This window comes from Strongyloides ratti (assembly GCF_001040885.1).
Source record: "Strongyloides ratti genome assembly S_ratti_ED321, chromosome : 2".
NCBI classification, from domain to species: domain Eukaryota; kingdom Metazoa; phylum Nematoda; class Chromadorea; order Rhabditida; family Strongyloididae; genus Strongyloides; species Strongyloides ratti.
Genome location: NC_037308.1, coordinates 4,380,863 through 4,406,744, shown reverse-complemented (window position 1 = coordinate 4,406,744; position 25,882 = coordinate 4,380,863). Strand labels below are relative to the sequence as shown.

The 25,882-nt window shown below is 22.2% G+C and overlaps 7 protein-coding genes across 7 annotated transcripts; 1 reads left to right on the top strand and 6 right to left on the bottom strand.

Moving 5' to 3' along the window:
• Positions 1–1,775: 1,775 nt before the first annotated feature.
• SRAE_2000141300 (C2 domain-containing protein) lies at positions 1,776–5,676 on the bottom strand (the record flags this gene model as incomplete). Its single annotated transcript, XM_024652364.1, has 2 exons — positions 1,776–5,421; positions 5,462–5,676. 2 exons carry the CDS (start codon positions 5,674–5,676, stop codon positions 1,776–1,778), a joined length of 3,861 nt encoding a protein of 1,286 aa, XP_024505947.1.
• Positions 5,677–8,962: 3,286 nt separating this feature from the next.
• Positions 8,963–11,018, bottom strand: SRAE_2000141200 (Tetratricopeptide repeat protein 30B; the record flags this gene model as incomplete). Its single annotated transcript, XM_024652361.1, has 3 exons — positions 8,963–10,624; positions 10,670–10,852; positions 10,899–11,018. The coding sequence occupies 3 exons, from the start codon at positions 11,016–11,018 to the stop codon at positions 8,963–8,965; spliced, it is 1,965 nt and encodes a 654-aa protein (XP_024505946.1).
• Positions 11,019–11,650: 632 nt separating this feature from the next.
• SRAE_2000141100 (Spectrin beta chain, erythrocytic) lies at positions 11,651–13,739 on the bottom strand (the record flags this gene model as incomplete). The annotated part of the gene is made up of 2 exons (XM_024652360.1): positions 11,651–13,632; positions 13,682–13,739. 2 exons carry the CDS (start codon positions 13,737–13,739, stop codon positions 11,651–11,653), a joined length of 2,040 nt encoding a protein of 679 aa, XP_024505945.1.
• A 1,645-nt stretch (positions 13,740–15,384) lies between these two features.
• On the bottom strand, positions 15,385–16,915 carry SRAE_2000141000 (DNA polymerase epsilon subunit 2; the record flags this gene model as incomplete). Its single annotated transcript, XM_024652359.1, has 3 exons — positions 15,385–16,100; positions 16,143–16,777; positions 16,830–16,915. The coding sequence occupies 3 exons, from the start codon at positions 16,913–16,915 to the stop codon at positions 15,385–15,387; spliced, it is 1,437 nt and encodes a 478-aa protein (XP_024505944.1).
• Positions 16,916–17,278: 363 nt separating this feature from the next.
• SRAE_2000140900 (Ribosomal protein L22e family-containing protein) lies at positions 17,279–17,809 on the top strand (the record flags this gene model as incomplete). The annotated part of the gene is made up of 2 exons (XM_024652358.1): positions 17,279–17,410; positions 17,537–17,809. The coding sequence occupies 2 exons, from the start codon at positions 17,279–17,281 to the stop codon at positions 17,807–17,809; spliced, it is 405 nt and encodes a 134-aa protein (XP_024505943.1).
• A 156-nt stretch (positions 17,810–17,965) lies between these two features.
• Positions 17,966–19,051, bottom strand: SRAE_2000140800 (RNA recognition motif domain and Zinc finger, RanBP2-type domain and Nucleotide-binding, alpha-beta plait domain-containing protein; the record flags this gene model as incomplete). Its single annotated transcript, XM_024652357.1, has 2 exons — positions 17,966–18,701; positions 18,762–19,051. The coding sequence occupies 2 exons, from the start codon at positions 19,049–19,051 to the stop codon at positions 17,966–17,968; spliced, it is 1,026 nt and encodes a 341-aa protein (XP_024505942.1).
• A 581-nt stretch (positions 19,052–19,632) lies between these two features.
• SRAE_2000140700 (PDF receptor) lies at positions 19,633–21,346 on the bottom strand (the record flags this gene model as incomplete). The annotated part of the gene is made up of 4 exons (XM_024652356.1): positions 19,633–20,296; positions 20,345–20,895; positions 20,955–21,220; positions 21,286–21,346. The coding sequence occupies 4 exons, from the start codon at positions 21,344–21,346 to the stop codon at positions 19,633–19,635; spliced, it is 1,542 nt and encodes a 513-aa protein (XP_024505941.1).
• Between the last annotated feature and the right edge of the window lie 4,536 nt (positions 21,347–25,882).

The window sequence follows — 25,882 nt, the reverse complement described above, 5'->3', positions numbered from 1 at the left end:
TTTTATATTCACTATAAAATAACAAAAAGTGGTTATTCTTTGGAAATATATTATGATAAAAAATGATTGTTTAAGGTCAGGGGAAAAAAAAAAGTTTGTTTTTTTTTTAATTAAACAAAAAAAAATAATATTGTATATTTTTTTTTTATTTCAAATACCTATATATGGTTATCAATTATTTTAAATGATATATAAAATTAAAAAAAAAAATTATTAATAACATTTTGTTCGGTAAAATGTCTATTTGTCAGATAATATATTTATATAACTACAAAAAAATAATTTTTTTTAAACTTATGTAACGGAAATGAATACAATGTATTTCTATTTGTCTAATAATAATAAGAAAAGAAAATTATGATAATAATATATTTATAGAAATAATAATTTATTATTTCAAATTAAAACAGGATTAAATGTAAAAAAATAGTCTAATTTATAATATATACACTATAATGTACTTATTACAATAACATTATTTTTTGATATAAGATAACAGATTTTTGAACAATTGTCGAAAATGTTGATCACACGTTGATCAGCGTTAAAAATAAAAAGTAAAGAATAATTATTTAATATTAAAATTCAATTATATAAAGAAAAACTATATATATATATATATATATATATTTATAATATATACCGTGTTCATTAAAAATATAATAATGAGCATTAACATTTTTTCTTATTAATTTTATCGCAATTTTTAAAAAGAAAAATTCCGAAATCGGTTATAAATCAACTAAAATTTTTATTAATAGAAATATAAGATTGTCACAATTTTTGCACAAATTATTTTTTTATCACTACTATAAGTAATATATGTCAAAACTATTAATAGGTATCCATTATCATCAATAATCTTTTTTTAACATTTTTTTTATCAATTAAAATATGAAAAAAAATAAAAAGTATAAGTTATATAGAAATTACCTATACTATAACTTTTTTTATTTTTATATAACTAATTAATGTTAAATAATATAAATATTTTAATCAAATTATATTAAATAATAATGAATTTTAAAATCTTTTAATATTGTAATTTTTACTATTTTATATTGTAGTGATCCCATATTGATCTTCCAAATTATTTTATATTAAACTTATTTTATGATAATAAACTTAATTTAATGATCACATAATATTATGATTTCTATCAATGAGCTTTGAAGTTTGAATGTTTTATAGATTAACGGTTTTCCTAGAGGTATTGTGCAATAAAAATAGTTATTTATAGATTTTTAAAATGATAAAAATATTTTTACAATAAATTGTAAATAACAAAAATTTTAAATAATGTATTATTTTTATTTTACCTTGATTAAAATAATGTAATTTTTTTTTATTACCATAAGATCTTTGAATATATTTTTTTTATCTTATATAAGTTTTTTGAAATAAATATTTTTAAATAAGTAAGGAATAATATTAATATCAGAAGTAAAAGTATTTCTATTCTTTTGCCAATCACGTTAATTTTATATTTATAGATTTATTTATTTATTCTTTTTTTTATCATTAAATAATGTAATAAAAATTTAAACTATGAAATAATATTTTTTATTAAACCTTTTTATTAATATCATGTACATTTTTAAAGTAATTTTAATGTGTAATTTAACGCACGCATAAGTGATATTTTTAGTTATAACAAAAGTTAAATTTTAATTAACTTATTTATATAACCATTAGATGATGTTAATAAATTAATAAAAAAAAAAGAGAATGATTTATTATATTAAATAATAGTTATTAGTAAAAGTATAAGAAGGTTAAACTGGTATCAATGAAGCAAGGCCAACATTACATTGAAGGATGTTATTTATGTACGGTACAAGATGAACGGAAACTGCAAATTGAACACCAATATCACTGTTTAAATGAATTTTTGTTGATAAAATTTCAGTAATAAATGATTTTTGAGAAATAAATGGTATTTTTAATATAATAGCATGAATTTTAAATAATGATCCAAAATTTTCATGTAATCTTTTTTCTATTTCTTTATGATTATCTATAATTGTGGTATCAGAAATGATATCTTTTAAAGTTCTGGCAACTAAAATATTCCATTGAGGAATTCCAAATTGGCGTAATTCATCAATTTTTGTTTTTATATCTCTTTCTAGAGATGATTTTAATTCAATTAACAATCCATCACTAATATTTTGATACATTACTGTTTCATTTTGAATTGTATTTAATGATGACTCAATGACATCATTATCAAATAACTTTTTCCAATAATCTTCACGTGTAAAATCAAATGACATATAAGGAGGAAATTCATGTTTTTGAATGTTACCATAAATATTATTTTTAGTAATTATTGTACCAATACTTAATATTGGTACATATGAATCTTTGATATCCCATATAAAACCTTCAACAGGATTAATAATATATAATTTTTCTTCAATTGTTACAATAACATATCCTGTACGTAATCCTTCTGGTAATGCATTTCCTAAAACAAGATATGCTTCAACATTATAATAAAATAACCAACAAATAAGTATTAAAGCATGTTCCTCTTCAACACCACATCCAATTGTTAATGTTTGATCAACATTTGTCCATAAATCACATATTCCTGGAAATATGATAGGATCATTTATTGTTGGTAAACATTTAATAACATCAATCATTTTTTTAACTAAATTAAATTTATCATTACTAAATGAATCTAAAAATGGTGGTGGTTTAACTGTATGGATATATCTTGATGCCAAAATACTTTTACCCTGACTATTAAATATCATTCCTTTATAATTTCTATTTGGATATAATAATTGACAACGTTTTTTCCATAAAATATATTTTTCAATAATAATATCATCTTCATTTGATACACTTGTTGGTATATGTTCATCAATTGGTGAAGCAATTAAAGGATCTAATGATATCATTAATTTTAAATAAGATTTTCCTTCAAAAATATAACCATTAGAAAATGATACTCTATGAATTGGTATTAAACCATCAATTTTACCATTCATATAAATAGTATAAAAAGGTATTTCAACTTTTCCTAAATATCTATATTCTACTTGTTCATGTATTGTATTTACTTCCCTATCATCATGCTTCAATGGAACAATAAGATAATCATATAATCTAATAGTAAATTTTTCAATAATTGAATTAAGATTTTTATTTTTTAATGATGAGTTATCAAAAGAAATTGTTAATGTTTCCTGCCATTTAGGATTTTTACCAGAACATAATTTTGTTTTAAATACTTGAGATTGAAATGTTATTTCAACAAATGATTGTATAACACCACCATCAATTTTTTCACCAATATTTATTGCACTTTGAATATTTATTATAAATTTAAATTTAAAAGCACCTGTAGTAACTTGTTTTTTTATTTCATTTCTCATTGGTTTTAGTTTTCTTGAAACATCTCTATTACCAAATAATGTTGAAAGTCCAGAAAAGAAATTTGGAAATGTTTCTTCTTTAACTATATCAGCATATGCCTTTATTTTTCTTTTATTACTTTCTATATTTCGAATAAATTCTGTACGTAATTTTATGGCATGTGAAATTGAAGATAATTTTAATTTTTCAATACCAAATCCAAATTTTTCATATTCTTCTGTTACTATTTCACCTACTTTATAATATTTACCATCCATTTCATTTGCATAAATAGGTATTGGTTTTTCTATACTACCTAAAAGTTGATTTTTTTCAAATCTCATTCTTAATGAATGAATTCTTATATCATCCTCAAAAAGATCATCATTAACTAATCTTGTTTCAATAGGAATTAATTGGAAATCTTCATAATTAAAAGATGTATATAAATGTTCATCTCTTTTTCTAACTTCTTCAGGTGATAAAATACCATAACCATCTAATTTAGTAAAAATAACACCAGAAAGTGTATCTCTACCAATTCCACCAGCACCAATTGTACCATTTAAACCTTCATAAACAGTATCAGTACCAAAATGATTACAAGCCTCATCATTAATTTCATCATCTTCTTTTTCTAATGGTAAACCAATTTTTGCAATAAATTTAAATACTCCACGATTAAATCTTTCATACAAAACAATAACAATAGTTTCAGGAACATCATGAACTTGAAGATTATACTCTTCATTAAAAATTATTTCAAAATTTTTAGTTAAATTTCTTGGTTTACTACGACATACAAAAATATCATTAAAAAATATTTGAGCTTCCCATTCACATTTTTTTAAAAAACTAAAATACATATCTAATTCTTTTTCTTTTGATAACATTTTATCATCTGATATAACATTTTCTATATCATTATTATTATTTTCATCTTCAAATATTTTTATATTATTTTTATCATAATTTATTAAAAATATTGGATTTCTGTAAAAATCTTGTATTATTGGATTAAAAAAACTTAAATCTTGTTCTTGAACTTCTTTTATAGTTAATGTTAAAGGTGATTTTTGATATCCTTGTTCTTCTCTTAAATTACACAATTTTGTCCAATAATATTGTATCTCCTCTCCAGTCTTCTGATAATCTTTAACATTTTTTTCTATTTCTTTTTCAAGATCATTTATATCTTCATCTTTTGATTTATTTGTTAAATATTTTTTTATATCACCTAATATTATATTAGCTTTATAAAGTAATAATTCATAAATTTCTTCTACTTTTCTACATAAAACATGTTCCTTACAAAATAACCAATGATGGTGTAATTTTATTTTTGATAGTGAAATTTTAATATTTTCATATTGACGTTTTTTAGAATTATTAAGATTTGATTGTGTATTTTTACTTTCTTTCCAAATATTTTCAACTAATGATGTTTCCTCCCACTCAATACGATTATATTTTAAAACTTTATTTTCACATAATTCATTTTTATCCATACCTAGTATAGTATTATTATTTGTTAAAAACTTTTTTCCTAAACGTCTTCTAAGTTTAATATCATTTTTATTATCTATAATATTTATATCATTTCCTTTTTCTATATCTTCATTCAAAATTTTATCATCAAATATAGAAATAAATTGTTTTAATTTTTCAGGACTAATATATAATGGTGAAGCTGGTGTGTAATCAAAAAGAATTTCATTTGTATCAATTAATGATGTTTTTTCAAAATTTCCAACAGCAAATTCATACTGTATTGTATCATCAATAACATTTGTATTTTCTTTTTTAGTTTCATATTTTTCACCTAATTTTATTACTCTTTCAATTTGATTATCTAATTTATCAGAGTCATTCTCAAAAATTTGTTTTGGTATATTTGATGTTAATGTTTTACTTCTTAATAAACGTTTTTGTAATTGTATTGATCCTCTTTTAACTTCTAAAGCACTTTTTGCTTTTTTTCTTATATTTTGCCTAACATCATTTGATATTTCACCTATACTTTTTCTGGAAATTTGTTGTTGAAAATCAAAACTTTTAAAAAATTATATATGTTAGTGATAATAAAAATTACCTTTGGACTGAAGGATTAATAGGTGACTCATTATAAATATCACTTTCTTGTTCTTCATTTCCACTAGATAAAATATTAGTATTAATAGAGGGACTAAAATTTAATGAGTCATCTTTTGACAGTTCCTTTTTTATCTTCAATGGTGATAATTTTTTTAATTTTTTGATACTTTCAATTCTAGCATTATCAGCAATATTTAATAAATTAACAGACATTTATAGATCAAATATAATTGGTAAAATAGTACTTTCTAAACTTTCGTATTTTCATATTGCCATGGTTACTATAGTACTATAATATATAAAATATTAGTTTGAATAAATATATTTAACACAAAAGAATAAATCATTATTTTAAATTTGAATAAAACTTTTTAATAATTTAAATATTTTAGTTTAGATGTCATATCATATAAATGTTTATAATAACTGTTTTAATTAAAATAAAATTGTTGTTTAATACTTTTAATTTGATAAAAAATAAACTCGTGATTTTTTGTTGTTATACACACTAATATTAAGTGTATTAGAAGTTATATAAAAGTTACCAAAAGTCATGTTCAAAAATTTAGAACTTCTAGCCATATTATATTTTATATGATAATGAAAATAAACAGATTTCTGTAATAGACTTTTAATAAAATTTTGTATAGGGTCTATCAATAAAAAATTTTTATATATTTAACCATTTTTGAGATATAAAATATGATAACAAAAAATTAATCACGCAAAAATACTAAGTATAATATTTCAAGAATTTTTGAAAATTAGAAAATAATTTCAACGTATGATATATCTAAAATTATGAAAGAAACCTAACGCATAATGTTTTATACTTTTATAAAATCTTTTACTCCGGTTATAAGTACATTATTTAAAACTTTTCCAAGCAGCATTTTTTATCATATCTCACATTAAAAAAAGTCTTGTGACATTTTGACAATGTTAAATGAAATAATAGTAAAAAACAGGTTTAGAATTATTTATTTAGTATTAAAATTTGTAATGTTATCATGAAAGTCGAGTAATACATAAAAATATTCCACAGTTTAGCCCTTCAACTTTGACAGCTTCTAACTCCTGAAGTTTCAATTTTAGTATATTGTTGATTATATTCAATAATTCAACCCAATTCAAAGGCTATCGAATGACTATACTTGCATCTTTAATATCCAAAAAAAGTTTTTTTATGTCGCATTTTGAGAGGTAAAATCATAAATCTAGAAAATTTTCAGCCAATTTTGGAATCTCTGAAAATAATAATGTTATAGCTATGAAAATTAATATTCTAGACCTACTTTTTAATAGAAATCGAATGAAACTAGTCCCATCTTCATAGGATAAGTATTTGCTGAGATACTGAAAAGTCGGGAAGAATGAATATTTTTGAAAAATTTCCGCCCTTAATCATATCTTGCTTCAAAATCATGATAAATAAATTCAGATTTTTGCAATCGTCTTCAAATAATTTTTCAAATAGGGTCTACCTTCAAAATTTTTTTATATCTTTAAGTACTTGCGAGATATAAAAAAACGGTGACAATGGATTACGCGCGAAAAAGTACCAACCTCAGTATTTCAAGAACGGTTGAAAATTTTAAAATTCTTTTAACGTAAGGTATACCTTAAATTATAAAAGAAGCACAGCGCATCAATTTTCATGAACCTGTGACTTCATCAACTTGAGTTATCGATAGATTCTTAAAACTTTTTTTATAACATATTTTTTATCATATCTTCATTTTAAGAAGTCCTATAAAGATGAAAATAGGCTAAATGAATTTTTCGTAAAAAATTGGTCTAGAAACAACTGTTTATTTGTAAAATATCTCATTGTATCATAGAAATCAAAATTTACAAAAAAATATTCCCCAATTTCGCCCTCAACTTTGAATACTTATAACTCCTGAAGTTTCAATTTTCGGATATTGTTGATTATATTCAAAATTCATCCCATTTTATGGGCTATCGAATGACTATAGTGGCATATTCAAATTCCAAAAAAAGTTGTCCATTTTTAGTCGCATTTTTAGAGGTAAAATCAGAAATCTAGAAAATTTTCAGCCAATTTTTATATTTTTAAAAATAATAAAGTTATAGCTATGAAAATTATTAATCTAGAATAACTTTTGATTAGAAATCGAATGAAACTAGTCCCATCTTCATAGGGTCATTATTTGCTGAGATACTGAAAAGTCGGGAACAATGAATATTTTAGAAAAATTTCCGCTTTTGGTCATATCTTGCTTCAAAATCATGATAAATAAAATCGGATTTCTGCAATTTACTTCAAATGAGTTTTCAAGTGGGGTCTGCCTTCAAAATTTTTTTATATCTTTAAGTACTTGCGAGATATAAAAAAACGGTGACAATGGATTACGCGCGAAAAAGTACCAAGTTTCATATCTCAAGAACCATTGAAAATAAAAAAATGTTTTCAACGTACGGTACATCTTAAATTATGAAAGAAGCACAGCGCATCAAATTTCATGGACCTGTGACTTCATTAACTTAAGTTATCACTAAGTTGTTAAACATTTTTTCTAAACATATTTCTTATCATATCTTCATTTTTATAAGTCCTATCAAGATGTGAATAGGCTTAATGAATTTATCGTAAAAAATTGATCTAGAAAAAAGTATTTATTTTTAAAATTTACAATATTATCATAAAAATCACTATTTAAAAAAAATATTCCACAATTTCGCCTCTCAACTTTGAATCCTTATAACTCTCGAAGTTTCCATTTTCGAATATTGTTGATTATATTCAAAATTCATCCCATTTCAAGAGCTATCGAATGACTATAATGGTATATTTAAATTCCAAAAAAAGTTGTTCATTTTTGGTCGCATTTTTAGAGGTAAAATCAGAAATCTAGAAAATTTTCACCAATTTTTATATCTCTAAAAATAATAAAGTTATAGCTCTGAAAATTATTCATCTAGGTCAACTTTTGATTAGAAATCGAATGAAACTAGTCTCATCTTCATAGGATGAGTATTTTCTGAGATACTGAAAAGTTGGGAACAATGAATATTTTAGAAAAATTTCCATCTTGCACTACTACCAAGGGTATCCGGGTATTATATGTTTCCTTTCAAAGTAATGAAAAAACTATGGGGATTTTTGTTATTAACTTCTAGTAAATTTTCTTATAAGACCTGTCTCAAAATAATTTTTATATCTTTATCACTTCTGAAATATAGAAAACGATAACAAAGAATTAAGCATACAAAGATACTAAGTATTATATCTCAAGAACTTTAAAAAATTAAGATTTATTTTTAATATATGAGATATAAATGAAATGGTTAATGAAGCTCATTGTACCAAGTTTTATATTTCTAGTAATTTTCTAATTAAAGTTATAAGTAAATTGTTGAAAATGTTTTTAAATTTTGAATAATTTATGAAAAAATATAAGTTTTTTTTTATATTGTATTATCGTTAAATTTTTCTTACATTATTAAAGTTATTAAATAAATAATTTTCAAAATTTTAATTTTCCACTAATGTTAATAATAATGAACGTAGAAATCTTGCTTCATAAGCAACTGTATTTTTTATTCCCATTTCATCAACACCATGTAATGGATCATCTGTAGTAATGCTGATATCTCTTCCATATATCTCACACTGTTCAAGAAATGTAACACAATTTGGAACAACATCTTTTCTCATATTAAGTAGTCTTTTTGATAAATTTTCTATCATTGATAAAATACATCTTTTACAATAATACCATGTATCAACAGAAAGATTTTTTTCATAAGGATCCATTGCTTTAATTATACAACCAATACCAAATTCATAATTTCCTTTAGAACAATATAGTGTACCAATAACTAAATTAATTATACATGTATGAAAATACTTTTTATTTCCATTTTCATTATCATTATCTTTTATGTTAGCTATATCTTCTTCTCTTTGAACTTTTCTCATCAATTCTTCAGCCTCTTCATTTTGTGTTGTCATAATATAACATACACAAAGATTAGCCAAAACAATAGCACTAACATCAAGTATATTATCAAAACTTTTTTTAACAATTGGTTCATAAAATTTTGCCGCTTCTTCTAGTTTACCATCCATCATAAAAAGTGTATGTGCAACATTAAGTTTAAATGTATCATCATCTCCAACAAACTCGACAGATCTTCTAAAAAGTTTTTCTACTTTTGTGTATTCTTCTTTGTCCCAAAATATTTTTGCCTGACTCATGAGAACTGGAATAAATTTATTTTTTAATTCTTCTATTTCATCAAGTGCATCTTTATATTCTTTATTATTTTCAGCTTCCTTAAATTCTTGTGCTTTTTTGGTAGCTTTTCTTATTTCTCCAATTAAATCATTTGATATAACATCAAATTTATTAAAAGCATCATTAGAAGATGTTTGTTGTGTAATAATAGCATCAAAATAATCGAAAATATATTGTGAAAGATATTTATATGTTAGGTGAGCATTCTCAGCTAAAACATCAGCAGCTAAATCATAATATTCATATTTACAATATAATAATAAAAGATTCTGAAATGTTTCTGGAGGAAAAGGATTTTGTGATAATAAATATTGTAATCTTGCAAATGCATCACTTGTATCTGATTCAATATGTATCAGAGCCTGATTATGCAATGTTATGGGATCTAATTCTTCTTCACTTCTTGGTGGCATATCCGTTAATGCTTCAGCTGCTCTAGTCATATTTCTAGAGTTATATTCAATGGCAAATTTTAAATTACATGCCTCAATTAAAGCTGTTTGATGGAGAAGTAATGTATTACCAACTGATCGTACCTCAAGTCCTTCAGTAACCATTCCAATTCCTAATTCCGGATGATCTCGGATTCCTTTATCAATAATATCACTAATATATTTTAATGCTTGTGAATAGTCTTTTAATTCATAACAACATAATGCTATTGCATAAGCCAATTCTGGTGAGTATCCATGAACAAAAGTAGCTGATTGAAAACGTTCCATTGCTTTTTTATAATTTTTTTCTTTAAATTCTATACAAGCTAAATTTATTTCAACATCTAAATCATCTTCTTCAAATTGTTCTACTAGTATACGTGTGTTATGTAAATCATCCTCTCTAAATCTTATAGCAGCTTCTAACTTTAAAACTTTTGGAGCCAATTCTGGATCATCAATCTAAAATATATTAAAAAAATAAATTAACATATTAATAATAATTACCATATTAACAGCTGTTAAAGCATCCTGAAATTGAAAAGCATTATAGTAACTTTGTGCTAAATTTAATCTATATTCTTGATTTTTAGGTTGTAAGTTACACAACTGTTCATAACAATTTGCTGCTAAAACATAATCTTGTGTATAAAAATAACAATATGCTAAAAGTGATAAAGCTGGACGATTCTATATCAAAGATAAAAATATCAATTAACTTTAAATTTAAACTTACATTTTGTGTTCTATCTAATTCATCTTGTAATATTCTGATTACTTCAGAGTATTTATCATCTTTAATTAATGAATAAATTGTTGCTGTATATTCACCATCTTTTATATGATAATTAGGCATTCTTATGATATTAAGAAAAATATTTATAAATAGATTTTGTAAAAATAATTTCTTATTCTGTTACCATGGTAATTATGAATAATGTTGCAAAACCTAACTATTTTATCAAAATTAATTTATATGTATATAAAACGTCTATCAAAAGTATCTTATAAATAACTAGCATTAACAATAAAATAAAGTTAGTAATTATTTGATAAAATCAAAACATTTTTAATCAAATTATCAACTTAAATCAATAAAAAAATATTACTATTTTTTTTATTTCAATAAAAAACTAAACATATTAAAATTCTAAAGTTAAAAATTAGTAAAATAAAACTATACAACTATATAAAATGCTGTTAAAAAAAATATTTTCAATGTTTAAATATAAGTTATTGTGTAAATTTTTTCTATCTAATTTTAAAATTGTTCAAAAAGTACTTCACAACTACACTTTTTCTTCTATTACTATATACAAAATTCTCAATAAAATTTTAACAATTGATTGTAAATCAAATCCATATAAATATATTCATTATTTCTTGTTTCTGTATTTATAACTTTTTTATAATATTATGTAAAGATTATTTCCAATTTTTTTGTTCATTTGAAATTCTCTTTTGATATTTACAATATTTCGTTGTTAATTATTGAAAGATTGGATTAACGACTGTGTAAAATAATTTTTTAATTTTTCTTTCAATCATTTTTCTAAGTAATTGTCCTTCTGGTATTTTATTTTCTAAATTAGAATGATAACTAAGATCGTCAGTTATTTTTGTGACATCTAAAACTATATTTCTAATCATAGAATTAATTTTATTTTGCTGATCTTCGGAAATTTCCAACTTATTAGATGCCATTAGAGATTCTTGCTCATGTGAATGTATAATATTTATATCGGAAGAAATATTATCATTTGTTTCACCACCATTCATCATTTCATATACTTTATTAAATGGTAACATAAACAAAGGCATTAAACATAAATTGATAATCTCTTCTGTTAAAATATTTTTACATGAATCAACAATAATTGAATCCAAGAAATTGGAAAATTGTTTTTTCTCACTTTCATCAAGATGTCCTGAAGAGTTTTGTATCTCTGCATAATAATCTAAACATTTTTCTTCAAATTCTTCAGGATCAGTTTCATATACAATGCTTCCGTAACTATTGACATCTGAATAATTAAAAACAGATTGTTCAGGAACCTCACTAAAAATTCCATTATCTTTCATTGAATTATTCAATATCTTTTTATCTTTAGTTGAAAGTTTACTTTCAACATGATGTTTTGGTTCTAATTTCGTTGATGAAGAAAGATGTTCAATGTTATACATAATACTTTTTTCATAAAATATATTTGTAGATTCTTCATTTTCTTGAAATATAATATTATCACAAATATATGAAACAATATTCATTGAATTATTGTCGTCCAATTCAACTAAATTATTATTATCTGTAAAACTACCACAATTTTTTTTAGATTCCAAATTTTCTAAAGAGGAAACAGTTTCAAAAAAACAACTATCTGCCAATAATGACAAACTATAATTTTCTCCTAAATCTCTAATATATTCTTTATGATATTCATGAATATTATTTCCAACAGGTTTATAAAAATTTCTATTATACTTATCCGTTAAAACATTTCCGTTATTTTCTTCATCAATTGTCAGTAATTGAAATTCTTGAGGAAAAAGTTGCCTTGTTGTATCATTATTTTCAATTAATAATTTTCTAACACTTTGACTCTTTATTCTATTTTTTTTTAAATCAATTCTTATAAATTGACAGATGTAGAATGCTATTGCACCATCGTTAGGAGTCTCAGACAAGATATCTTCTACTTTTAATCTGTTCTTTATTCCTAAATATTTTGAAGCATATTTAATAGCTAACAAAATATTAAATTTTGGAGAATTTGTCTTAATAAGTTCCATATTAATTAACTCAGGACGAAACATATGAATCAATGCCATAAAAGCAATACCACTTTGCCAATCACTTGAAAAATTATTTATCTTAATTCCATATGATTTATAAAGTTTTTCTCCTAACCAATACAAAATAATTTCATTGCACTTCCCACTTTCAATAACACTTTTAACTGTCATTTCAATTTTTGTTAAACATTTAATAGAACCAATAATTGCATTTATTAATTTTTTCTTTTGTTGAGGAAATTCAATAAATTTATTTTTTAGTAAAAATAAAAGTGAGTAATTTGTAGAAAAACGTGATAAACTATGGTATTGTTGAACATTTTCATTTCTAATATCAAAATGAAGCATCATTTGCCAAACCAATCCTAGTATAATTTTTGGTTTTCCATCATAAATATCAATAGGATTACTATTAACTAAAAATAATCCATCATTTTCCATGGCTTTGATAACCATAAGTAAATTAATTATCATTACAGGTTTATTATTTAAAAAAGATTCTGGGCTTAATTTAAGTTTAACTCCTGTAAATGCATATATTACATCCGAGAGAATAATTCCACTCTTAAGATCATTGTATAGTTCTTCTACATGATAATTGCTACTACACTTTTGAAGTACATTGTTAATCCATTCCGTACAATATTCCTTATTTTTGCCCATATCTTCTTCAATATCTAAAAATAATAATTTCAATTATATGAAATTTATTAAAATAAAACCTACCAACTTTTTGTAACTCAATACAAATATCGCTTGGTTTTAAATTTTTAAAAAAATCCATATTTAATATAGATTATTTTAACAAAAATAAAAAAAAAAGTTATGGTCAGAAAAAAAGATATATTACGGAATGTGAAACGTCGTTAAAAAATGATTATTTTCAATTAATTTGTTTCTTTTATAGCCAATAATACCAAAATATGATATCATCATTATTTCTTTGTTTTATATTATATGAAAAACAATTTAATCTATGTAATGATATTATAAACTGTAATGATAAAAGAAAATCATAAGAATATGATATATTATACATATATCTATATATATATAATCATATACAATATAAAGTTTTAAGTGTTTTAATTTATTTAGATAAACTGAAAAAAAAATATTACAATGTTATAATATGGAATAATAGATGATTGGTTTATATACAATAATACTTTTTGCTTTTGTCCCATTCACATATCAAAAATGATAAAGATTTTATTAATTTTATCTTTTAATGATATAAGATCACTTTTATTATATCTTAGATTTTAAAACTTTTCTTAAGCATATTCTTAAAAAAATATCAAAAGATTCATATTTAGATTCATTATTATCATGTTTAAAATAAAAAGTTTAGACAAAGAAAACGATAAATTTACGTGAAATTTTTTTTTCTTATATATACCAATTTAATTTTTAATGTAAAATGTTTTTTTTATCTTTTATCCTTTTAATATAATATCTTTTTTCTAACAATATTAAATGATAAATTATTTTTTTAATTTCTTAATTTATATGTAAAAAATCCATTTATTTATTGCAAAAGAAACATTAATTAATTAGTCTTATATTATATCACTTGTTTTAAAATATTTTAAAAGTAAATAAAAAAGTAACAATAAAAAAAGTTGTTTTTTACATCATTTATCACGAACATATTTATATCAAAATATGTAAACACAATCAGAAAAGATCAAAGTATAACTTTTACTATGAAATTAAAATAATATATTTAAAATTAACATAAGAATTGTAATAATTATTTTATTTAAAATATTAATAAATTAAAAAACTATTAAAAATATAAAAGTTTAAAACAATATTATCAAAAAAATTAATTATATAAAAAATCATAACAACTGTTTCTTTTGTCAACAATAATTTTTCTTCCCTTACTATTAATAATTGGTTTTTGAACTTAGTGATTTGATATTAAAAAAAGATTTGTATTCTTTGAATAACAACAATTTAAAAAAAAATTATTATTGATAAGTGTTATAAAGTTTTTAGTTGGTTTAAAAATAGTTATGAAAAAAAACATATTTATTTAAAAGTTTTGTTTATTAAATCAAAATATAATTTAATCCATACTTGTCTGATGTTATATTCTTTAGAACAAAATTAAATTGATTATTTTAAAAATTTTAACTTTTTTTATGCAATAAATATTTATTTCATATATTTTATCAAAACAAACTCTTAGCAGTATTTTAACCAAATAGTTTATATTATAAATATATCAGTCATACCCTGTATGTCAACTTTCACTGGTAATCGGGTATTGAAAAAAAAAATTTCTTTTTTTAAAAATTCTTTGACATCATTTTTAATTGATAATTTATTATTTATAAATACAAGAGAAAATTTCATTATCAAATCAATTAGACTGTTAAAAAAATGTGAAGAGATAAAAACAATAGGTACCCATATAATTATTCTAAGGCCATATCAATTGCCGAATATTCACAAATTTTATCATGAGGATAGTAAACTAGAAACTCGAATCCATTTGCTTTGGTAAATTGTCCAGGATTTGCTACTAAACAATCACCGACTGTACTTCTATATGATTTAAAACGATCACCAAGAACAATCATATCAGGTAAATTTTCCAGTGAAAACAAATCATCATATGCTGGAGAAATCAAAGAAATGTAATTTGGTAATGGTTGAATATGTCTCATGCGAATGATTGTTTCAACAAATTGATCACTGATCTTTGTTACATCATGAGGTATGTGAAAAGCATCACGGCACATTTTTTCTATAACATTATTTGATCCACATACAAGTATTCGTTGTCCTTTATTTGTAATAATTGTTGGATTGGATGTAAATGTTATGTCCAGTCCCTCAATAAAATATTTTTGAAGAAATTGAGGTATTGGTAACTTTGGATATATAACAGATGATGGAATATCCTGGTCTCCAGGAACAACAACATACTTTACATCTTTCCAAATTGGATATAAACTTATAATATCTTTGAAAATATTTCCAAGTCTCCTAAATCCATCTGAATACTCTTCAAAAGATCCTGTGCTTAATGGTGATTTAATAAAATTTCCCATTAACACAAGACATTTTGGTGGACTTTGACTGAAACCTGATAACAATTGGTGAATAGATTTTAAAGTATCGCCATTATCTAAATTAACTTCGGACAAGAATATAAACTTATCACTCATACTTATTTTATTATTTATAACTTCTTTTGGAACATTAATTAATGGAGGTAACTCAATTTTTATTACATTTATTACACCATCAGCATAATAACCCGTGAACATCAAAGGTGTTCCAATAGATAATATACCATCCCCATATTCACAATTTTTTGATAAATTCATTCGTATCATTGATTCATAATCTTCTATTTTATACTTATTTTTACTATCTACAAAGGCACATCCAATAATTGAGACAAGATAATCCAACTTTGCATATCCATATAATGTTTGAATATTTTTAAGTTGTCCAGGAATTTTATTTACAATGGTATTTCTTCTGTCATCCATTAGTCGTTTTATTGTTAATAATCTAGTTGTTTGAATACCACATATTTCTTCCTCTGTTGGAATAAAACTCTTTTTCTTTGGTGTTTCCTCACCATCTTTGTACTGATCTTTAAAAACATTTATAACTTTTAGTCTATCATCCTTGGCAGTAGATAAATGTGTTAAAATAACTTTTAGACTTTCTAATGATAAAGCTTTAACATCTACACATCCACTTCTCATGGCTACAGCTATTTTATCTACATATGATCTAATTTTTACCTTATCATAAGATGTAAATAAATCTGTTAAAAAATTTGTTACTTGACTTAAATATAGAATAATTAAATAAATATAATATTTATCATAAATAAACTTACACATTATAACACATATGATATGTATCCATAGCATCTTTCAATTCATTTCTAATTAATCTTCGTGTTCCTTCATCTACAACACCCATATTTACAATTAGAAACGTATATTTTAACTTTTAATAAACAACACAAAATAATGTCAACTGATTAACTAAGCGCCAACATTGAAGTAAAAAATATCACTTTGAGATAAATATGAAGTAAAATGCACCCTAAAGTTAAAATATAGTATTAACAGTATTGTGAAACTTTTTTCCAAAATTATTTAGTCTATTTCATACAAAGAAAATATTCATACATTGGTGTAATGTATATATTTCTTAATTAAAATTTTTTATACATTAAATTTTCTTTGGTTTCTTCTTTAACATGAATTGTCATTTTTTATTTAAAATTTTTTTTGAACTTATTTATTAATTTTTCTTTTTTAAGGGTAACTAATTTTTACTATGGCTCCTGCTGTTAAGAAAACTGCTAAAAGACAAGCTGTCAAAAGAGTTTCTAAAAAGAAGCAAACCTACAAATTCACCATCGACTGTAAAAACCCAGTTGAAGATGGTATCTTGAAGACTGCTAATTTTGTAAGTTCTTATTGGACATGATTCCACCTGCTTCTCAGAGTTTCCGTCTCTGGTAAGCTCTCGGGTTTAGGGTGTCTGACGGTCCCTATTAAATCCTGATCATTGATAACCATTTCAAATTTTTAGGAAGAATACTTACAAAAAGCCATCAAATACAAGGGAAAGACTGGACAACTTGAAGTTGGAGGTATTAAAGTTGAAGCCACCAAGAACTCTATTACCGTAACTTCTGAAAAAGAATTCTCCAAGAGATATCTTAAATATCTTACCAAGAAATATCTTAAGAAGCACTCTCTTCGTGATTGGCTCCGTGTTATTGCTTCAAACAAAAACACCTATGAACTTAAATACTTCCAAATCAACAATGAAGATGATGAGGAATCTGGTGATGAAAATTAAATAATTCTCCTTCACCTGTAACTTTCTTTTGATTGTTAAAATTTATCATTGTTATAAAAAAATAAAATTGTTATTTTATAAAATTATTTTTATTTAATATTAAAAATTACAGAAATTCAAGGGGTAGAAAACTATTTTTAAGTATATTTTATGATTTTATTTGTTTTCACATTTAGACTCATTGCAATGGTAACACTTGTCTCGGTAGTAATAATTTAACGTCTCACAAGTTTCACATTTCCAATCTTGAGTAAATCGAGTTACCTCAGCGATTATGGTTACTTCATTGTCATTTTTATCATAATTTTCCTCTTTATTTTCTTCATCACTTTTTGTCTCAAATCGTGCAATGTAACCACCAACAATTTTTTCATCTTCCTTCATCTTCTTATCATTATTTGGTAATGTTTTATTTTTTGAGGGCAATTGTATTGAAGATATGATATTTTTTGAATTCGATGTTATAGAATTTTTATTATGATCGTTGTGAGGATTGATAAAATTGTCTGAAGTCCTATTTTTATATTTGGCATATTTAATCTTCATTTTTTTAAATGAACCAGGATATTCCTTCTTATCCATTGTTTTTTTAACATAGGCTGCTGCTTCTGGTGACAAAAATGTAATCAAACATGATGCTCTCGTTTGTTGATCTTTATATAATTTTATTCTTGGTTCACCATTAATAGTATTTCTAGCAATTAAATTATTAAAATTAAAAATGCCAAATATATCAAATTTTGTACATTCAAATGGAATATTTGTAATATACAATGAATCTTTAGATAAAATATTTGTACAGACATTTAAAGGTGGTTGGATGTATGAAGTTGAATTATAAGTGTAATTAATTCTATTATTATAGTACTGATTGTAGTTTAAATATGGATATCTAAAAATAAATTAATATATATATGCTTATAAGTTTATTTCAATTTGCATAAAAATTTACCCATTATTTATTTGTGGAGAGTTTAATATATTACAATAATAACCTGATCTTGGATCTGGTAACATTTCATTGTACATATTATTATAAAAATTTCCATAATATTGTACTCCACTTGTATAATTATTAACATTATTATATGATAAATATTGGTCATTCCTACAGAAAACATCGTTAAATGGTTGTTGATAATTGTTGGTAAAGTATTTTTTAGGTTCATGTTTAGATCCATTATCATATGGAAATGTTCGTTTTTTACCTTTACTTTTCTTCTTCTTGATTTCAGAATCCATTTTGATTATATTTTTATTTAATATAAATTATTCCTCCTTTTTTTTTGTAACTTAATTAATTAAGCTCCCAAAAGAAAAATTCTTTAATAAGAATAGACAAAAAAAAAAAAAGTATGCGATATTTATATGACTGAAAGTTAGAAGTTTTTCTTGATTAGAATCAAAATCTAAATTTTTTTCCAATTTTTTTCTAATATAATTTCGTTATAAGAGGTAAAAGTATGATTACAAATTTATAAAAAAAAAATTTTTATATATAATATTTAATAAATGAATGTAAATAATAAAAATATTTAGAAAAAAAAAATGTGTAATTTAAAAAAAAAATGAATAATATTAATATTTATAATTATATATTATTTAAAAAGTGTCGTTATAATTGAATACATTTGGTGTAATAATTTTAAAGAATTCATAAACCTGTACAAATTATACGATTATATCTATAAAGTGAGAGATACGTCTGAAAGGATCTTTTTTCATTTTTTGAATACAAAATCATTTTTTGGCTTTTAGGAAAAAAAAAATTGTTAGCTCTTCTTTGTTAATAATTTAATATTTAAATAAAATTGATTTCTATCTTAAACTTTAGCGTTTCCGTTATCATCTAATGGTAAATTAATTATATTTTTTCTACCATATAATAAGACTGTAGAATCATTATTATTATCATGACATCTATTCGATAAAGAATGTACAATTATATTTTTATCATTTTGCAATGGTATTAAACTTTCATTATTATTAAGATGAACTGAATTAACTGATGATCTATCATTACTTTGAAAGGATACCCTAGCTGTTGGTAATAAAAGATTTGATGCTGAATCACCAGATGATTTTTTTCCTCCATTATTAATAATAGAACTATTTCTAGTTCCACCATTACCAATTTTTGTTGTATAATGTGATGTTTGTGATTTAGAACCTCTTCTTAAATCATGAGTAGATGTATGACGTAATTTGTAACGTGTATAATATGTATATAAAGCAGCTTGAACTTCTTTATTTGTAAAACAAAAAATAATTGATATAACAAGTCCTTGAAACATATAAAAACCACTAGCAACAAATGTCCATATACCAAAGAAAAATATATTATTTTCTGTTGGTGTTAATGGAATTGTTTGCATAACATTTGGTATACCTAATAAAGGAATTAACATAAATGCTGCCCTTACACTCTTTTTCATTCTATCCATTTCACTACTATTATGTGTTTCTTGAACTTTTTTCCATAAAACTCTAATAACATTAACAACAAAAATTGTATTAACAATTAACTGTGCTAACCTAACACCATCTAATATCCAAAATTCAGGCATTAAATAATAATTACCAAGGCATCTTTTAACTTTTCCATCTGATTTTTTAATAACAATAATTAACCATATTAATGTATGAATAACAGGAGCTCCAAAACCTGCCAATATATACCTTGGTAATTTTGGATCTCTATCAACCATTGCAAAAACTAATTGATTATGTAAATAAAATCCTTCCAGAAAACTCCAACTAAAACCAACTGACTTGAAGTATTCTAATAATATATACATACTTTCACAGACATATTTTAATGTATTTATGGTATTTCCATTACCTTGACTTCCTGTATTTACTAGAATAGCTAATTTATCTGTAAATTCGAGATCTATATAAAGGATGAAACGAATTAAGGAAACCATAAGGATAGCTATCATTAATTGTATATGAAGCATATTTCGAAACACCCGCAATCTTGGAAATGATGCAAATATAGCTAAAGCTAGTACCAGTGAAACAATTGATAAGAAAAGACCAATAAATTCTAGATATCTTATATATCTGGCAATGTCATTTGCTAACTATAATATATATATAAAAAAAACAACATATAAATTATATTTAATTAAAAATAGGTTACCTCTATTGATGAGCCAATTGATCTTGAGATAGCAGCAACCTCATCCTGAAAACACATAGAAAAATTTGTCCATCCAGACAATTTACTCCAATCAGAACCATTTTTACCAAGCCACCTTCCACTTTCATGACAATATTTAGTTAAGTATTTCCGAGTATCAAGAGCCTTCAAGTCTGGGCATTTCATTGTTGCTGATTGACCAGCTGGTGTTGCTGGCCAACATAAAATTGTATCCCACGTTGCATTACACCAAATTTTTCCTGATGCTAAAATAAAAAAAAAATAATTTTTTAAAAATAAGAAAAAATAATTTTTTTTAAAAAAAACATACATGGATCAGGATTAGTTATAGGAAAACCGGAAGCTGTTAGTTGTCGGTAACATTCTTCCATTGTAAGAGCTGTATTATTATAAAGTCCAATAATTGAAACAATATCTTGCTGATAATTAAAATTATTATAATGTGTATGATTAAAAAAAGGTTTAACAGTGGTGGTGTGTTGTATGGGTAAAAAATTATTTGTTAAATTTTTGTCCAAACTATCAAAATGAGAAGTGTTATTGAAATAATTATTATTGGTAGTATTATTATGTCCAATCCCCAAATTAAAAGTTGACTGAAAAGGGGCGGCCTGGGATGCCGCTAAGCTTGATAAAGTCAACATTGTTTAAAATTGAAATAGTACAATTTATTGGTTGATTGGGTAAATAATTAACACTTTTTTGACCACCTGGTATTGATAAGATAATATTAAATGAATCCTGAAAAAATATATTATTATTACTATTATTATATAGAAAAAATAATTTTAAATGAAAAATATCTCATAAAATAATATGTAGTATATTTTTATATATTTTAAGAATAAAATTAACCACTTTATTGTTTAGAAGAGAATGAACGTTTCAGAAGATGACAATTGTAGAAAAAAAAAAGTGAGTTGTTTGGCAAAAATCTCTCAATAGTGAATGAAAGGTAAAAATAAATATTTTTGTTTTATTAGTATTTTTTAAGATAAATTTTTAAACTTTTTTACTACACTAACTTTTTTTTTTTTTATTAAAAATTTCTATAAAATATTTAAATGACGTAGGAATATATTTTATTGCCTGAAATCTTATAATTTTATTATTATTATTATTTATATATATCATTTTTCCTTAAAAAAAAATTAAATTTTATTGTAAAAATCCCGAGAATATGATAATAATAATATAAACCCCCATATTTGTAAATAGATAAAAGAAAGATAAAGTTCCGACATATAACATTAATGAGAATGTATGTTTGTATCTTAAAATAAATGTTATAAATGTTACCACATGTTCAAAAATGTAATATATTAATAAATAAATTTTGAAAAAATTATTAACTATATACAAACAACTTTTGATGAAAAAAAGTTTAAAGATATTTTTCATGTTTTAAAAAAAAAAACTTTAAACTTTTGTACTTGACAATATGTTTTCAAATTCAGATTTTTATTATTATTATATTTCTCCTTCCTTTACAGAAGGATATATATTTTTTTTTAATAAAATATACTATAAATGTATACGGATACAAGTATATATATATGTTTTTGCCTATATCTCTAAATAACTTCCGGTGATAAAAAGACTATTTCTGTGACCAGAAGAAGAATAATATAAATGGAAAGTATATATAAATGAATATTTTTGGTAATGTTAATGAAAAAAGATAAGTATTTTTTTTATTATAACTTTTAGTTCATATTTGTGATTAAACATTTAATGAAGGTCTTTCTAATATTATATAAAAAAAAAATATATATATATATAAAGATAAATGATTAGACGTGGTTTACATTTTAACTGATGACAGAAAATGATTAAAAAAATATATAATTTTGTTAACTTTGATTACTAGATACATATATTTTTGGCATTTTTTTTATTAATAATAATAATATTATATATAAGTTATAGATTAAAATATGATTAAATATATTTATACATTTTTTTTTGTAAATAAATTATTAATATTAACAAAACTTTTAATTCATATAAATTTATCAAAGTGTAATATTTTTTTTTATAAAAATAGTATATTGAAATATCATAAACATAAGTTAAAAGGTATAAATAAATCAAAATGAAAGTTTTGCTTATTTCAAGTTAATTTAACAAGATGAGGTAAAATAATGTGATAGTATTGGTATGAGTAAAGTTATAAAACATTTGAAACAAATAATTACATGATTTATATAAAATGAAGGGGGATTAAAGGAAATCTAATTTGATATAATGCATTAAAGTTTATTATACTTTAATGTTGTATGATAAAAATTACTAATATTCTTAACTCTTCTTTTTATAACATTATATATAATAAGTATAATTTTATTCTTTATATATAAAAAAAAAGAAAATAAAGACAAAAAAATATAATAAATATATACTAATTATCAACGAACAACATTTTATAACTTTGTTTTTTTTTACAATACTTTTATAAGAAATTGTTTATAAAAATAATTTATATTTAAGTAAACATGCAAATCTATAAATAAACACATTATTCTAAAAATTTTTATTTACTGTTAAAAGGTAAATCTTACCCTGTTTAACACATTGTATATTTTCAATAATATAAGTTGACCTTAAATTAAATTGAACTAAAACTTAATTTTTCCTTTTTCAAATTATACATAAATGTATATATCTCAAAATATTAAAAATGATTTGTAAATACATTGATATACTTAGAATTAAAAAAAATTAAAAAAAAAGAGAAAAAAAGAAAGCATAATATTTGTTAAACATAATGTATATAATAAATATAATTCTATAGTAGAAATTTATAATTTTAAGTAATACAAAAATTTTTAGAAAAAAAAAGAAACATTTTTAATCAGACAAATTATTTATTATCCAAAATTTTTATCAAAAGAGGTGATATTAACAAAGAAGAATATAAACATTTATAAAATAAGATTTTTTATTAACTGATGGCTTATATATCTATAATTCATAAAAGATTTTTTCACATATTAAAAGTCAACATTTGAAAATGCCTTCAAGAGAAATAGTTGGTGAAACTCGACTAAACATTTATTAATATTAACACATTAAAAAAGGAGATTAAATATTTTTATGGAGAAATATATAAAGATAAAACAAAGACATAGAAGTTGTTTTTATAAAAGAGTAATATATTTAGTCGGATATAATAAATCATTATTATTATTTTTTTTTTATTATCCTTTTTTTTATATAATTAAAAAAAATCACTTTTCGTGATTAAAAAAAAACAACATATATATATATATATACTAACATGTATGATAATTTTCTCATTTAATACTTTATAAAAAGATCACTTTCCTTTAATTTAAATGAAAAAAAAAAGAAAATATTTCTATATTCTTGAACTTATCACACATATATTTATATACTTTTATATATATATAATAGTATTATTTTTGATTAATAAAAGTGCATTATATTTTTTTATTTGATATTTTAATAGTATTAACTTAAGAAAAAAATATAACAATTTATTAGAATTGTTATAATACATAAGTAATGAAAAATGTCTAAAATCTAATTATATAATTATCACTATATATGACGTGGTATAATATTATACTAAGTAATAATTATTTAATTCAAATTAAATGCATTTTTTTTAATAGACTAAAAGATGAAAATCTCATAAATTAAACATCTTTATGATAATTATTTCTCATTTATTTATCACTTCATTATTAACAACCTCCTTAATATCAGTAAAAGTAATATATATATATATGTGAAAATAGTTATGGGTTTTGATTAAGTATTAAGTTAATATTAATAGCATATAAAATTAAAATATATATAAAAATAAACTATGATTATACATAGTTCAAGTAAAATAATAAAAATATTAAGAATTGTCTATAAAAGATTATCTATCATAAAATTTATTAAAAATTTTTTTTTTATTAAGAATTAACATTATTTATTAAAATTTTCACGTCAAAATCTTTAATATGCAGTCTCAAGTTTAAAGAATATATAAAAAATTAATTTGAGAAGATGTGATATCATTAAAAATTCAATATATATATTATAATATCCAAGAAAGTAAGATTTTTTACTAAAAATATATTAATGAGGTATATATTTAAATATTTATTAATTTATTCTTTTATATGTTCTTCTTAAAAGCATTAATAAATCTTATAATATATGATAAAACTTTTTTTTATTTTATTTTTAAATTACATGAAAAAAAAAATTTTTTTTTTTTTATAAATTTAAAGGTTTCTTTTTGGGTTTATATTGTCAACATAAATATTTAATACATTTTTATAAATTTTTAATATTTAAAATTTTAGTTTATAAATGTTTATAAGTTTAAAATATACTATTAAAATTTTTATAATTCATAATTAATGAGTTGTAGATAATATTTATTAACTGTAATATTTGAAACTTAAGTAGTAAAAAAAGTATTTTAAAATGTATTAATAAAAATTAAATGCAAATAATAAATAAAATTTTACAAGTGTGATATTAATTGATAAAATTAAAGATAAAATATATATTTTTATGAGATATATATTTATTTACTTAGCCCTGAAAAATACTTCCTCCTTATTTTGCATATTTAAAATTTTTACTATAATAAAATTATATATTTTAGAACATCTTTGTCTGCAAAAAGTTATGTAATTGTGATATTATAATAAAATAGTAGACTTTGATAACTATGTAATTTTATTTTTTGGTTGGCGTAAAATAAACATTTTATAATTTAATCCCCTATTAATGCCGTTTATATGTGTCTTTTGTATTGGTAATTATCTAAACATTTTATTATTAATCTTTTGTCATAAAGATTTCCTCCTCCTAAGGAGTCTAGGAAAAAAAAAATTAAAGTTAGGAACGTGCTTTAAAAGAATAAAAATAACACAATA